The sequence below is a fragment of the Lutra lutra genome, chromosome 12 (assembly GCF_902655055.1).
Source record: "Lutra lutra chromosome 12, mLutLut1.2, whole genome shotgun sequence".
Taxonomy (NCBI): Eukaryota; Metazoa; Chordata; class Mammalia; order Carnivora; family Mustelidae; genus Lutra; species Lutra lutra.
This window is the reverse complement of record NC_062289.1, coordinates 25,347,334-25,363,367: the sequence shown is the minus strand read 5'-3', so window position 1 is coordinate 25,363,367 and position 16,034 is coordinate 25,347,334. Positions and strand designations below refer to the sequence as shown.

The 16,034-nt window shown below is 37.3% G+C and overlaps 1 protein-coding gene across 2 annotated transcripts in view; it reads right to left on the bottom strand.

The window, feature by feature from the left end:
* DYM (dymeclin) overlaps positions 1-16,034 on the bottom strand; it is a 349,065-nt gene that overhangs the window by 200,677 nt on the left and 132,354 nt on the right. For both annotated transcript variants that reach the window (XM_047696791.1, XM_047696790.1), the window contains exons 9-11: positions 7,089-7,271; positions 3,941-4,119; positions 1,871-1,996 (exon numbers count right to left, since the gene is read on the bottom strand). In XM_047696791.1, coding sequence (XP_047552747.1) covers positions 1,871-1,996; positions 3,941-4,119; positions 7,089-7,271 — 488 coding nt within the window. The remainder of the gene's footprint in view (positions 1-1,870; positions 1,997-3,940; positions 4,120-7,088; positions 7,272-16,034) is intronic.

The following is a 16,034-nucleotide window of genomic DNA, read 5'->3' as shown; positions in this document are numbered from 1 at the left end:
CATCATTAAGCATCTGCCTTTGGCTCAGTTCACGATCCGAGGGTCCTAGGATCAAGCCCCACATTGGACTCCCTGCTCAGCTGGAAGCCTGCTTCTCCCTCTCCCACTCCCCTAGCTTGTGTTCCCTCTCTCGCTGTGTCTCTCTGTGTCAAATAAACAAAAACTTAAAAAAAAAAAAAGATAAATGCTATAAAAAATGAGAAAATCAATACAAATATTTTCTCTGTGGTACTTTACTAAACCATAAGAATCAAGAAGTTTGTATGTTTTATCCTCTTTCTACAGTGTCAAGATTCCTTAAATCTTAGTTGAAATGATGGTCACACCATGTAAGAGACAAAAAAAAGTTTTAATGGAACATCTTCAGAGAAGAGTAAACATGCCACAAAAACCCTACTAAAGACAAGAAGAAAAGAGTGTTTGTATCCGATGAGGCGTGAAAGCCCTAACCCCTTCTCCCACTAGACTCCCACAGCAGGAAGACTGAAAGAGCCCCTCTGAGAAACTGATCAGCCCAAAGAAAAGGCCTACAGAGAACAGAGTGCCCAGAGAAACAGACCATGCAGAGAGAGTTAAAAGCAAGTAAAAGTCCTGCCCACACACAGAACTTACAACCAACTTTTTAGTGCCTTACTTCTAAATAAAACAAACACTGATCACCAAACATTTGACTTAAGCCTCCAACATGGCCAAAGACAGAAGTCATAGAAGAAAACGAAACTAAGAAGATATGCAATGTATTTTAATGTACTTAGAGGGAATTCTCCGTTTTGTTGAGGTATGGGAGCTGAATGAGTGATGGATACATGAATAAAAAACTGGGCAATCGCGTGCTACAGAAAAACCAAAACATGAACAAGAAAGGAAATGCAATGATCATACATTACATAGCTGAGCTAAGAATACTAGTTAATCATAAGCATGAAAAAGCGGAGTTCTCAAGCTGAAAATGGTAATAAAATGGAAGGAGGGGTAAAAGTATATGAGTGGAAAGGGGGCTGGGAAGCCAGAGGGACCAGGCATGATGTGCAGGAAGGAGAGCTAATTATGACTTATTTTCCATTTTAGGAAGAGGATAGTTAATATCTAAATCTGGAAAATCAAGAAATAACAAAATAAGAACGTTATTTAGAAACATGGGCAAAGCACTGGTCTTTGGGGAGTGGGAATCAGGTGTAGTAGGGTAGACATGGGATGTATTATGTTGCATTAAAACCTGGTATATAAGTTTTAAACCTTCTATATAAGTTTTAAAACAATGTGTACAGGTGTTGGGGTGCCTGGCTGGGTCAGTCAGTGGTTGTAAGTTTGAGCCCCACATTGGGTGCAGAGATTACTTAAAAATAAAATCTTAAAAAACACTATATACATGTGTTACTTGATACAAAGAAAATACGAAGAGGAAGATAAAAATCAGTTTGGGGTTGGAACTCACCCATAAGACTAAAACTGAAAGAGTTAAATTATGTTATATTGTTTTCAAACACATAAAACAATTTCTCAGGCTTCTTCTCTTTATTTCCTATTCTTTCACTTATTCTGTATACAAGATGCAACCTGTTTGACAATTTCTGCCACAACTAAGAAGGGGAAACGAAACAGAGAGGAAAAATGAACTCAGTGGCAGCAAAAACATTTGCCTCAGTTACTGAGGAAACCATTTTGACAGAGTTTAATAGTGGCTAATAGTCATTCAGAAAAAAAGCACTTCATAAATCTGAAGACAGGCACACCATTTCTAAGTCAGATCCTTGTGGAAACATCTACCAGAAGGAAGAGAAGGAAGAAACGCTAAGGCTGCAGTAAATCTTGTGGAGGGACCTGCCTATTCTGTAACTCTGAAACTCTAAGCAAAGTAACGGTAACTTACCACTTCGTGAATTGATCTATTAAAGCCATCGTCTTCTGTGAGGATCAATAATATTATAAGGGCCATATACACATGGTGTGAATTTCTTTCTTCGACATGATACAGAATCTCAAGAATTGGTAAAACCTATCAAACAGAAATTTTAATTTACTATTTCAATTACTTTAAGACAAATGTTTTCAATGCTTTTATTATACACTGTTTTAATTTAATAGTTATAGGTTTCTTTAAAGGAAAAAGAAAACCACACAAACCAGCATATGCCTGAAAGTACTTTCCCCACGTATAGCTCCAACACCAATAGAGAAAACAATCACCCTGGATGACACTGTGCCACTACGTAAAGAGTGGGTCTGCAGAGACCACTCAGGCCAATATGTGACACCAAGTAGAAGCAAGTCTGCCTCTAGTCTAGCAGGAACTTATACACAATAATGTATTCTTTTTTTTTTTTTTAATTTGATAGACAGAGATCACAAGTAGTCAGAGAGGCAGGCAGGAGGGAGAGGAGGAAGCAGGTTCCCCGCTAAGCGGAGAGCCCGATATGGGGTTCGATCCCAGGACACTGGGATCATGACCTGAGCCGAAGGCAGAGGCTCTAACCCACTGAGCCACCCAGGTGCCCCCCACAATAATGTATTCTTACAAATACTAATGTGTCAAACATTACCTTAATAGGAAAGATTATAGAATAAAATTATTAACAAAATCAGAGCAGCCCAGTAACATTTTCTAATCATAGTCCCAATATTATAGAATAAAGTTAAAAAGACAGATAAGGACATAAGTTGAGACATTATCAAAATAATCTATATAAAGTTAAAAACAAAAATGAACATATAACCCTCTACCCCCACTCCAAAAAAACCCCCCAAAACAAAACCTCTTAAGTGTTTACTGGTGTATGTCATCATGTAGAGATGTCTGTTCCCTGCAAATTCTTAGGTACCAACATACTTACCATGGAACTTTCTAGAACAGGTGGTGTCCTGGGCTTTCTGCTTACTGCCATCATTTCCTTTAGGATACATCACACTCAGAATTGTCTCTGCTTATTCTCACTCACCCCTCAGTAAACAAGCCATCTCCCAAGTTTTTACTCACATGAGCAGTACACTGTTACATCTAATTTTACTACTTAAAATAACCAATGTTTCCCACAGATAGCTGGTGTGCAGACAGGTTCGCTCATCACGTATTTTGTCCTTAGTGTCACTTTGACATGGAACATACTCTTCAAATGAATTCTAACATTCCATGTTAACTCAGTATTTTATCTTTAACACTGAAAAAATGGCCACCAGCCCTGGTAAATCCTGCTGTCAACCTGTAAAACCTGGTACGGAGGGAACATTCCTATTGTCACCAGCAAGCTGCTGGCTATTTAGGGATGTTCAAAATTCTGTTAACGTATAAATAACCCACAGGTATCTCTATAGAATGTATTTCAATTATAACATTAACACCTTGGTGAGGTAAGGTTACTTCCCACTCACGGAAACATTTTTGGTTACACATTAGTTACAAATGGAAATCCATGATTCCCTACCGGAGTTTTTCACTCACATAATAAAGGAATAGTGTACATGTCAATTGCTATCTGGTATAGGTGCCCTAAAGAAACTCTAACAACACTACCAGAATTGAGATCAGGTAGACCTCAAGCCTAAGCCTCCCAAAGGGATGGGACACATGGGAAACCAAGCTTAGCCATGTTCACCAGGAACTTGCTGTGACTGGGACTAGCTATAGGCATTTGGTGGGTGGACATTTAGCATCTGAAAAGAACCACCAGGGTATAAAAACTTGAGAATGGTGGCGGTGCTTCCTGAAAGACTCCATCAGGCTGGATCCTGGGCAGGGAGAGACCTGGAGGACAGGGAAGCCATGTGCTGTGTCTCCCACACTATAAACTTCATACCCTATCTGTGCCTGGTGGTAGGTCCCTGTCAATCTCTCAACCATCACCTTTGCAACCAGGCAACCATACCTTACCCTCCCGGGAAAAGAAACTGCTCTTCAAAAGATTAAACAATACAGAAAGTTTGAAATGTGTAGTGGGATACTTACAAGATTTTCCATATCTGTGCGAGCCAACATGTATGTTCTAACATTACTATTCTGATGCAGCAATGTGTACAAGAGGAGAGTTGCCTGGTCAGATGTCTGCTGTTCACACAGGGCTGTGTACAAACTGTTGAAGTTAATCTGGAAAGTGTGTGGAATTGATGAGGGGAAAGGACTGCTGTCTGGAACAGAGAAACCACAGAATTTTTAAAATGTTATGTCAGGATTTTCTGGACCATGCCTCATGTAAATTAGAAAAACACTGTTCACATGTACCATTCATTTCCCATCAACTTGGTACGTCACTACATTTCAGATTCAAAATTTCAATTTATATTTTAAGTTTTACTTGAAGAACTAAACTAATGTAAAGCATGGTGCCTAGAGTTGATCATACTATTGTATAACTGAAATTTGCTGAGAGAGTAGAACTGAAATGCCCTCACCAAAGTTAAAAAAAAAAAAAAAAGCTGGGACAGTTTATTTCTCTGTACTATCTAAACTGAGTCTTTCCAATGACTAAATATATGTGCAAATACTACTTGAGGGCAACTTTTTATCTTAAAAAAAAAAAGCAAGTAAACTAAGTCACATACTTTGACTTTATTAGGATTTGTGCATTGATATAGCTGAATGAAACTATAAGAACACAGGAGCTTAAATAAGCAGAGCTACAGACCCAGGCCAAAAGTGCTCTAAGAGATCTAATTTAAACATGGCAGCTTAAATTTTAAATTTCCTTCCAAAAAGGAAGGAAAGACAGGTCCATGGACTTGGAGAAAAGTATAATCTTATCAGATAAAACACCAGAATGTGATAGCACAACAAGTTGATATTTTAATATCTTAAAAAGAACCAAGACTTTTTTTAAAAAGAGTCAGAACCACTAGCAAAAATTAAATAAAAATAAAATTTTAAAACCACTGCGTTAGCATCTCCAAAAGCTTTACTCTTAAGGGAAAGAAATGTGTGCCAACACCGTCTTTGATAGCACAGTCCCATACCTCTCAGATTCTTCTAAACTATACATTTGTGAGAATTATCTTAAATATGTCTTCAATTTTACTACAAAATGCCCTCACTTTTCCTCCTACATTTAAAATACAGGTTATTTTTTTCCACTAACACTGTATTTTTGACAGTTGTTTTATGTGACTGACTTATTTTTGCAAAGGATAGTGAAAGGAAGCATTGCAGGTAATCTAGAGCATCTATAGAACTCTCAGTGGAGGAAGATTCTGGAAACGCTATGCCTCATTACGAAGTAATGTGTTCGCCAGCTGTATATACCTGGCTGCAAATGGAATATGTGTGTTGTGTGTCTCCATAACATTTAAATATTACTAGCTAAGAAGTGCTATGAACTAAGTCATTATACTGACAGCTTCCTGTGTATTATCCCTTATTTAATGCATACAATGATCATGCCATTATTTTGACCAGTTTCACAAAGGATGAAATAAAGGCTTGTAGAGATTAACTTTTCCAAGATCAGTCCCAGGTAAGTCTTCACTACTCCATTACACTGCTTCTTAAGATTATGGCAATAATATAGTGACTTTGTACTATAAGAAAAACCCGCTTAATTTTTATAAGAACCCTGTGAGGTAGAGATTATAACTCCTGCTTTACAGATAAAGATATTGGTCTTTAAAGAATAAAAAATGGGATATGAACCCAAGGCAGTCTAACCTTAAAGTCAATGTTCAGAATCATTGCACGAAACGATCCACCAGAAAGATGGCTATCCCCCAAAAGGTTCAACCTTAAAAAGTAACATCTGGCCCGAGCATCAAAAGTAACAATAAATACCATATACTGAACATCTGGTTATGTTGTAAAATGTGAGCTTATTGCTTTCAAACATTACCTTGGATGGTACTTATACAAATCCTATTAGGTGATGTTATCCCCATTTTACAGACAAAGCCAGTGAGGCCTGATGTTAAGCAAACTGTAGGAGGCCTCACAGCTCTGAAGTGACAGAATTGTGGCATAAACTTAGATCTGCCTGACACCAAAACTTGCTCTCTTAACCAGTAAGCCACGATGGAATGGTAATGGAATAGGAAAGCATTCTCAAATACATGAGTTTTCTTTTTTTTCTCTATCAAATTGTTAGAGACTCCCTATTATTGTTTTCCTCTACAAATAATAATACTAGTTGGCAAATGTACCCCCAGCTGGCACACTCATACACTAATAAGAAACATGCATGAGAACTCTGGAAAAGAACATGGTAACATGTATCAGAAGTTTAAGAATGTTCCTACCCAATAACTTCACTTCTTAACCCATCTTAATTATACTAGTGTTCCATAAATCTTGAAAATCTAGCTACTGTATTAATTTGGCCTATGGAGTATAATCCCCCCCCCTTTTTAGTGGGGTGTAATCTTTTGATTAGAGATTATTCTTTCAACATGGAACTAACTACTCAAGCTCTACTTCAGGGCAAGCTAGAGCCCACAGGCAAGCCCATCGCCTGTTCTGGAAATAAGTTTTAGTGGAAACCAGCGATGCTCACGTCGTTATTATCTGTGCCTGCTTTTGTGCTCTGACAGCAGAGGTAAGAGATAGTAGTGACAGACAACGTATGACCCCACAAAGCCATCCTTTGCAGAAAAAAGTTTGCGGAGTTCTAATTTTTAGTTTTATAAAACTCTAACTGGAATACAGACTTTAAATGAGAAACTTCAAACAACCTATCATTTGGAGTTTTCCGGTTAGTTCCTACCTCTAATAGGTAGGACAGGCAGATCTAAATTAAGCAAACTCTGGCTTGGTTATCTCTAGATAAAAATGTAAATTTAAATGGATATAAAGAACCACAGCTCTCATCTAAGATTTATTTGACCTTCCTGTGAATACAGACAGAAGAGTCTGTTTTTCTCATCTTTAACCAACATGAAAATATACAAATTGAGAATCATCTTCACAACTATAAAAAAATAAACAATGTGTGTAAGCTATACCCTCTTTCCTCATAAGAAGAATATTCAGGGGCGCCTGGGTGACTCAACTGGTTGAGCATCTGACTCCATTTCAGCTCACGTCTTGATCTCAAGGTTGTGAGTCTGAGCCCCGTGTTGGGCTCCACGATGAGCGTAAAGAAGGGAGGGAGGGAGGGAATGAACACAGTAGCACAAACCTTGCGTATTCTTAAAGGACATAATGGCTTGTCTGTAGGGGTTTGGCGCATCTGCAGCATCTGTCAGGTTGGCCAGCACCAGCAGAAGCAAGAGACTCTGGTTGGCCAGAGGGGAAGACAGTTCTGGAGAGGCAGCTGCTTTGCTGCCCACACCACCCAGGGTGAAGACAGTCCAGAGGCCAGCTTGAGAAGAAAACACACAGTTAAGATGTGCTGGGACTAGCAAGATGGATATACATATTTCTGTATGATATTCCATACTTTTTAAAAATTCTATAATTTTTAAATTCTATATTTTTTAATATTTAAAAGTTTGAGATAACACTTTTCAATTATTAAACTAAAACAAGTTCATTACTTGAAAATTCTCATATTGCCAAAGGAGGTAAAATTTTTTAAGACTACGGCTTCCTACTCCCATAATTCCACTTCTACTTCCCATAGATAACCACTAATAAGACTCCTATATCTTTCTAGATTTTCTTAATATAGCAAAACATCTACATAATTATAATAAAATTTCATGTACAATTTTATACCAATATCTTTGAAAACTTAAGCAAAATATTAAAATATCTAGGAAGACACAAAATACCAAAATTGGCCAAAGACAAAAATGTGAATGGACAAATAACCTTAGAAGAGCGGGAAATGGGGTCAAAGAGCTAGCCCTAAAAACCAAATCAAGTCCAGATGTTTTACAAGTAAGTCTACCAAGCTCTCCCAGTACAGACAATTCCCGTATTATCTAAATAGCTCCAAAGTACACAACAAGAGGCATATTCACACAACTCATTTGCCAAAGCCTGAAAAAGGTTTCTGATACAGAAACTGAGTAATGACTTCATTTAAAACAAGAGAACATGGACTGCATGGAGCACTGGGTGTTACACGTAAACAATGAATCATGGAACACTACATCAAAAACTAATGATGTACTGTATGGTGACTTAACATAATTAAAAAAAAGATTAAAAAATAAAAAATAAAACAAGAGAGAGAAATGCAAAGTAGATGAAACCTTAGAGAAAAATTTGTTAGAAGAACAAATGCATGATAATCAGGAAAGTTTTATCTCTGAAACGAAAGAACTGTTCATCATTCTAGAAATATATTAATTTACAGGCGTACCTCAGAGATATTGCAGGTTTGGTTCCAGACCACAGCAATTAAAGCGAACAGTATTGTGATAAAGTGAATCAAATGAATTTTTTGGTTTCCCACTGCGTCTAAGAGTTATGTTTACACTATATTGTAGTGTATTAAGTGCACAAAATAGCATTATGTCTAAAAAACCAATGTACATATCTTAATTTAAAAATACTTCAATGTTAAAAAAATGTTAACTAACCATCATCTGAGCTTTCTGTTGGTTGTAATAACTGATTACAGATCACCATGACAAATATAACATTAATGAAGAAATTTGAAATATTGTGGGAATAACCAAAATGTGATACAGAGATAGAAAGTGAACAAATGTGGTTAAAAACATGGGGCTGATAGGCTTGCTCGATTCAGGGCTGTCAAAAACCTTAACAAACAAACAAAAGGCAGTACCTACAAAGCACAACCAGCCAAAACACAGTAAAATGAGGTATGCGTGTATTTCTAGTCAGTTTGAAAAGATTGAGAGAAAGATAATCTGGCCAATTTTTAAAATTAAACGTAAAACTTATTAAGAATTCTTACAAGCCAGAAAAGTAAAGTAACCTCTTTTGATTCTAAAGTCTATCTAATCAGAAATCCCCAGTGACCACACAATGGAAAAACTCCCATCATTATCACCCACATCACCACCGCACCACTGGTGCTCCAAGCAAAAGCATTAAGGCAAGGGGAAAAAAAGAGACCTCCTCCTCACCCCTTGCAAATATTTCATTATTTGCAAGCAACCTGACTATGCACTGTCCAATAGAGTAGCCACTGGCCACAAGCCACTGTGGGAACTGGGCACCTGAAATAGGTTTAGTCCCAAATGCATTGTGCTGTAAGTATAAAATACTGAATTCCGGGGGCACCTGGGTGGCTCAGTGGGTTAGAGCCTCTGCCTTCGGCTCAGGTCATGATCCCAGGGTCCTGGGATCGAGCCCCGCATCGGGCTCTCTGCTCAGCAGAGAGTCTGCTTCCTCCTATCTCTCTCTGCCTGCTTCTCTGCCTACTTGTGATCTCTGTCAAATAAATAAATAAAATCTTTAAAAAATAAATAAATAAATAAATAAATAAATAAAAATAAAATACTGAATTCTGAAGACTTAATACAAAAGTAAAAATTTCACACTAATTTTTTAATATTGATTCCATGTTGATATTATAATATTTTGGACATATTATATTAAAGAGTATTGTTAACATAAACTTCAACTGTTTTTTTTTTTTACTGTCTGAATAAAACTACTAGAAAATTTTAAATTACGTATGTGATTTGCATCTAGGCTCACATTTCTTTCGGATAGAGCTTCTCTAGGACATCAAGAGAATCAACTGACACACTATTAGAACTAATAGATTTTGTTCTACAACTAAAAAGATCAGAATATAAAAAAATCAAAAACCTACCTACATACAAGCAATAAATAACTATAAAGCCCGATCACTATAGCAACAAAACCAATAAAATCTTCAAGAATCAACACAAAAGAAATGTGTAAGACCATCAGAGAGATAACCACAGACTTTGAGACTGAATTAATATATAGGCCCAACATATTTCTGGACACGGCGGCAATACCGCAAGGGGCACCTGGGTGGCAGTCAGTTGAGCGACTGACTCTTGGTTTCAGCTCAGGTCATGATCTCAGGGTCATGAGACTGAGTCCCATGTTGGGCTCCATGCTCAGTGTGGAATCTGATTGAGATTCTCTCTCCCTCTCCCTCCACCCCTCCCACTCATGCTCTCTCCAAAATAAGTATTTTTTTTTAAAAAAGGCAATACTGTAAAACTGCCCCTCAGTTCATTTAAAATTCAGTACAACTACACTCAAAATGCCAAGAGGAATTTATGCAGTATTTGGTAATACAGAGCAAATAAAATATTGCTGGATGTAAAAATATATAGGAAATGGTTTCTAAGAAGGACTAACCTGGGGAGGAATGTTCTGGGTTAAACAGCAAGACTTTTATAAAGCTAAAGTCACTTAAAAGCATGATACTGGCAGGAGACAAATTAGTCTGATGGACGAGAAATGTGTTCAAGTTCAGAAACAGAACCACATATATTTGGGAATTAACCTTATGATACAGGAATATTCCAAATCAGTGAGAGAAAAAACCCAAAATTCTAGAAATGTCTCTGGGACAGTAGAATTTAGTCACTTCCATAGTATTTAATTATAAAAGTATGTGTGTAAAACTTGAGTTGAGAAAGGCTTTTTCTCATACAGAAAACAAAATTCAAGAAGATAAAAATAATGGTAAGTTGACTACTTAAGATATGAAATACTTAGATGTGATTAAATATATCCTAAACAAGAGAGAAGAAAGTATCTGCAACATACAAAACAGAAAAAGATATTTATTTTTAAAAAGAGACCTCCTGTAAATCAGTAAGGAAAGCCAACAACCCAAAATAAAAGTGGGAACTAAAAATTCAAAGCAATAAAAGAGAAATTAATGTGATAATAAGGTCATCCAAGAAAACAATTTTTTTTTTTAAAGACTGTAACACAGATTGGTAACGGTATATAAGAAAATAACCAACAGTGAGAAATCAAAGTGGTACCAGATTTTTGAAGGATATTTGGCAGTTCTCCTGGAAACTAAAAATGCACTCCCCTATCAACCCAGCATTTTTTTTCTTATACTAGAGAACACTTGAACAGGCACACAAAGAAGCATATATAAGAATATTTAATAATGTTTATAAATGTCAGATAACAGAGACAATGTAAATGTTAACCAACAGTAAATGGTTAAAATAAGCTGCGGTTTATCTATACTATGGAATACAGTATGAGTTAAGATATCTAAGTATTAACAAGGAAAGATCTCTAAGATATACTAAGTTAAAAAAAAAAAAAGACAAGCTGCAGGAAAACTGAGGCAATAATTTAAAAATTACCCACCAAAGCCATGTGTGTGTGTAAATATTAAAGACAAAAACAAAATAAAATCTTTAAAAAGGGGGGGGGGGCGCACCTGGGTGGCTCAGTGGGTTAATCCTCTGCCTTCAGCTCAGGTCATGATCTCAGGATCCTGGGACTGAGCCCCAAGATGGGCTCTCTACTCAGCGGGGAGCCACTTCCCCCTTTCTCTCTGCCTGCCTCTCTGCCTACTTGTGATCTCTCTCAAATAAATAAATAAAATCTTAAAAAACAAACAAACAAAAAGAGGAAGGACTCCAAAAAGTAGACTCTTAACTACAGAGAACGAACTGATGGTCACCAGAGAGGAGATGGGTGGGGGATGAGTGCAAGAGGTGAAGGGGATTCAGGAGTGCACTTGTTATGAGCACTGAGCCAAGTACAGAACTGCTGGACCACTATACCACAGCGCACCTAAAACTAGCAGAACAGTTAACCTTATGGGAATTAAAATTAAAACTTAAAAAAAAAAAAAAAACCAGGAAGGAAAAAATTTTTTTTTAATTTTAAAAAATAAATAAATAAATAAAAATAAATATTTAAAAACCCCAGGAAGGACAAAGTGTACACCATATTGGTAACAGAAATTACCTCTGGCGTGGAATTCAAGAAAGACTTGTGCTTTATTTGTATGCATTTTTTGTAAGAAGAATATAACCATTTAATTATTTAAAAATAAATGTAAAACAATAAAATTAAACAGAACAACACAGACCCCGGGGATATATGATTATGTAGGACATGGAAAAACTTCATTAGTACCTCATTAAGTGAAAATGCAAATCACAGGACAGCTATATACGCACACAAATAATATGCCCCCTTGTTTTTTAAAAACTGTAGCTACATCTCTCTGCACGTGAAGGCAGCTACAGGTGGCTGGCAGGGTACACTGCTAACCGCAGTTAGCTCTGGCCATGGGCAAGGGTGAAGGGCACCTGAGGAGTCTCTTACTTCTTTCCGTGTTTCTTCAGTGGACTTCTCTTCTACAACATGGACGGATTCAAGCACAACTCTCAGTGAGGAACGTGAAAGAAACAAGCGGGGGAAGAACATTCCCTGGTCACCAGCCCCAGAAAATGTGATGCAATGCACACTGGGGATGGGACTGTAATTTTGAAAAACTGAAAAAGCACCTTCTGACAATTTTGGAGGGATAAACACCAACACATGAACACTGAGCAGACCTGAGGGGGTGGCAGTGGGTGTGATATTTTAGTCTTTGTACTTGGTTAGTTTTTTTTTTATTATTATTATTATTACTTATTATAACGGGCAGATGGCATTTGTAAAGAACCCCTTTGTTAGGGAAATTAAATGTTTTTGTAAAGAAATTTTAAATGGATGGCAAAATAAGCAAAACTGAAAAATGCTATTTTGCTTCAACTAACATAAGCAGATACTTTTAATTTCTTCTTTATGCCGTCAGTTCAGAGTGAACATTTATTCATTCGTTTCTAATATTTTACATCTTCAATTGAACACACCGTACAAAACGACCGCATGGATACCTGACAATTTATCTTTCTTATATGATTGTGGTCCTGCAAATCCCAAACTTCTTCTGTGAGCCAGTGGAATGACTACTATTTACTCTGAAGAGGCTGTTAATGTGGGGGGGGGGGGGTGGGTAGAGACGATGAAGAGTCTTCCTGACCAAGTTTTGGAGGTCCTACAGATGTATACTGAGAAGCTCAAAGTGTGTAGCATAATCAGTATAAACCTTCAGTGTAGGCACAAGCAAACTTGAGGCCCAGCAAGAGAAGTGAGGGGAAGGATTTTTTTTTAATGTAGGAAAGACTTTAAGATGATTGAGAAAGAAGAAAAATTTCTGTTAAGCACTGTTCTCCCTGCTTTTCATTAGGAAAATCCAGGTATTTGAATAAAAATTATCAACTGACAACTGATTATTATCCATCACAAATTTAAATTTATTCAAAACAGTCTTCGTGAGACAGTGGAAAACTTGAAGCACTTCATAAGAATCTCACAATCATTTAAGAAAGTCCAACCAGCCTCCAAGTATTATTTGCTTTGGGACTGATTTGTTGTTTATCTTAACATTATAAAAACTTTCCAGTCACTTCCTTCCACTCAAGAGTATGCTCCATGACTGTGTACCCCTACGTTCACCACCTGTGTGTTCCAGGATCGCAAGCAAAGAAAAACACAATTAGGAAGTTCAATCTGCAAGAAAAATGATCATGAAGTGCTCTCCGAGGTAAAAGATAACTGGCTTTTTGCTTGTTTTTTGGATTCTCTTCAGAGCTGCACATCTTCATGACTAGGAGAAGAAATAAGAGCTGACTGCCACTGGAAGAATTTCACAAAATTCTGAGGGCACAACTTCACTTCCCTTCCCCCCCCACCCCGCTTCAGGTTTCCCCAAGCTGGCGGAGAAGCCGCATATAATGTCAAATTCTTTATTTGAGAAGCTAGCACAGGCCAGCCAGCCCCCACCACACACAGCCTCCTCCCTTTCCCTGGTAAATATTACTGCGAAGCTGCCTTTCCTTATAGGGAGAAAGGAGGCAGCCTGCCATTGCCTACATTGTAGTTTAAACTGGCCCATAATGTTGGACCAGAATTCTTCCAAAAGTTCGTTTCTTTTTGTTGATCCAAGCCTCTGATCTATGACCCAAGAATCTTAGTGGAATTGCATTTTCCTGTTGGCAAACAAAATTTCTCTCCACCAGAAAAATAAGGGAAAGTTACAGTATATTTCCTTCTGTTCTAAAAAAGCAAGTTAAGGATGGTCTCCCAAGTTTTCTAATTGTATCCCTCAGGTCTTCCAAATAAACTCTTAAAATAAAATTGATCTAACTAAAACCAGAAAGTATTGAAATCAACCAAAAGAACAAATCTGGTGTTGTTGATTCAATTTTTTTTAAAAACACTGACTCAAAATTATTTATTCTTAACAATAAAAACGTGAGGAAAATACAAAGTATGACAAATGGAAACATCAATAAAATAATCAAAAAAAGTGTTGAACTCAAGCTTAAACATTATTTTATTAAGCCAATGAAATTAAGGTAAACTGCTATTTTTTTATGTTACTAAACATGCTACTTGCCAAACTAAAATTGATCTCTTACATCTAACAAATGCATAATATTAATTATTCAATTGGAACTATACAAAAAAAAGTGATACTATACCATCTTTGGTTATAAAACCAATGCTAGAAGGGACATATTCATACATTTGGACCTATAATATTATAATGAACCAGGTAAAAGGAAAAAATTAAGGAGAAAGTAGGTCAACTGTTAGAAATATGTATGAAAGTTTTGCTAGAGCCATTTCAATCAACACAAGTAAAAGACTATAATCAATGAATAAGTACATAGTAAGTACCTATGAGGGTGAGGCGCTATGGCAGTTACCAAAAGTATAAAGAATAAAAAAAAAAAGTCACACTTGGCCTCTAAAGAAGTTAATAGCAAAAAGGGAAAATGAGCAAACCACCACAATCCAATTTTAATTTTTAATTTCTGTAATGGTCTAACAGGGGCACCTGGATGGCTCAGTCAATTAAGTGCCTGCCTTCAGCTCAGGTCATGGTCCTGGGATCGAGCCCTGAGACAGGCTCCCTGCTCAGTGGGGAGTCCATTTCCCACTCTGCCTCTCCCCTGACTCGTGCTTGCTCTCTCTCCTTCTCTCCCTTTCAAATAAATAAAATGTTTAAAAAAAAAACAAAACAAAACTCATAATGGTCTAACAAATACGTCTAACTCTTAAACACCTGTGCATTACCTGGGCTATGTGTAAAATAGTAAAACAGTAGGAAAAGACAATGCTACCCATAAAGAAATGGAACATACATTCCAGGGCAAACCCGGGGTGGGGGGAAGCCAGCTACTTGATCCTAATACCACACTCCCCTTTTTTCCTTTTTATTAATAAAACACCCTGGGACTGAGCTGGGCACGACTACATTTTCTGGTCTTTCCTGCAGCACACTACAGCCATTTGACTAAATTTCAACCAACGGGATGTGACTAGGAGTAGCATATGCAGTTTTTCGGTCATATCCTCAAAAAGAAATTGTTTTCTCTTCACATCCTCACTCTTCCCCTGGGCTGGAACCAAGGCTTACGGGAGGCAGACAGATTCAACTTTGTCCATGAGGACACCACCCAAGGGGATGGCAAAACAAGACAGAAGGAACTCTGGTCCCTGCATGACCTCAGGACGTAAACCTGCCTACACCCCTGGACCAGCTTAGAGTTTTGTGACAGAAATGTAAACCTTCTATCTTTTTCAAGCCACTGGTATTTGACCTCTAATGAAAAGCCAAACCAATATCCTAACATAATTAATTATGTGTTGTAACATTCCAGAATATTATTGCTTGGTTTAGAGACACTTTTGTTTTTAACAAACAATCATAATTAAAAAAAAAAATTCCTTGCACAAAATTTTTAAAAACTTTTACAGGTGAGCGTAGATTCACATGTTCTTATAAAAAAAAAAAAAAACAATACAAGGGCCCCTGTGTAGCCATCATCCATTGTTCTCTAATGGTAACATCTTATGAAACTATAGTACAGTATCACCCCCAGGATAGGACATCGATATAGTCAAAACACAGAACAGTTTCATCACCAGTTAGGAGTATCTGCAGGGAAAAAAAATACTTGTCTGATGATCACTAACTTTGAAGTTGATTTCTTCTAAGGGTCGCATACCAACCACGCAGGAAACTCACCATCCCCAGCTCTGTCCTGACTGCCCATGCACTTCTATGCGGTCAGTTCACTGTGTAGTAAGGGCCTGCTACAGACTGGGCAAAGTGCAAGACACTGGAGTGGACCCTGATGAACCCAAGGACACTGAGGCCCTAGGCATGGAGCTTACA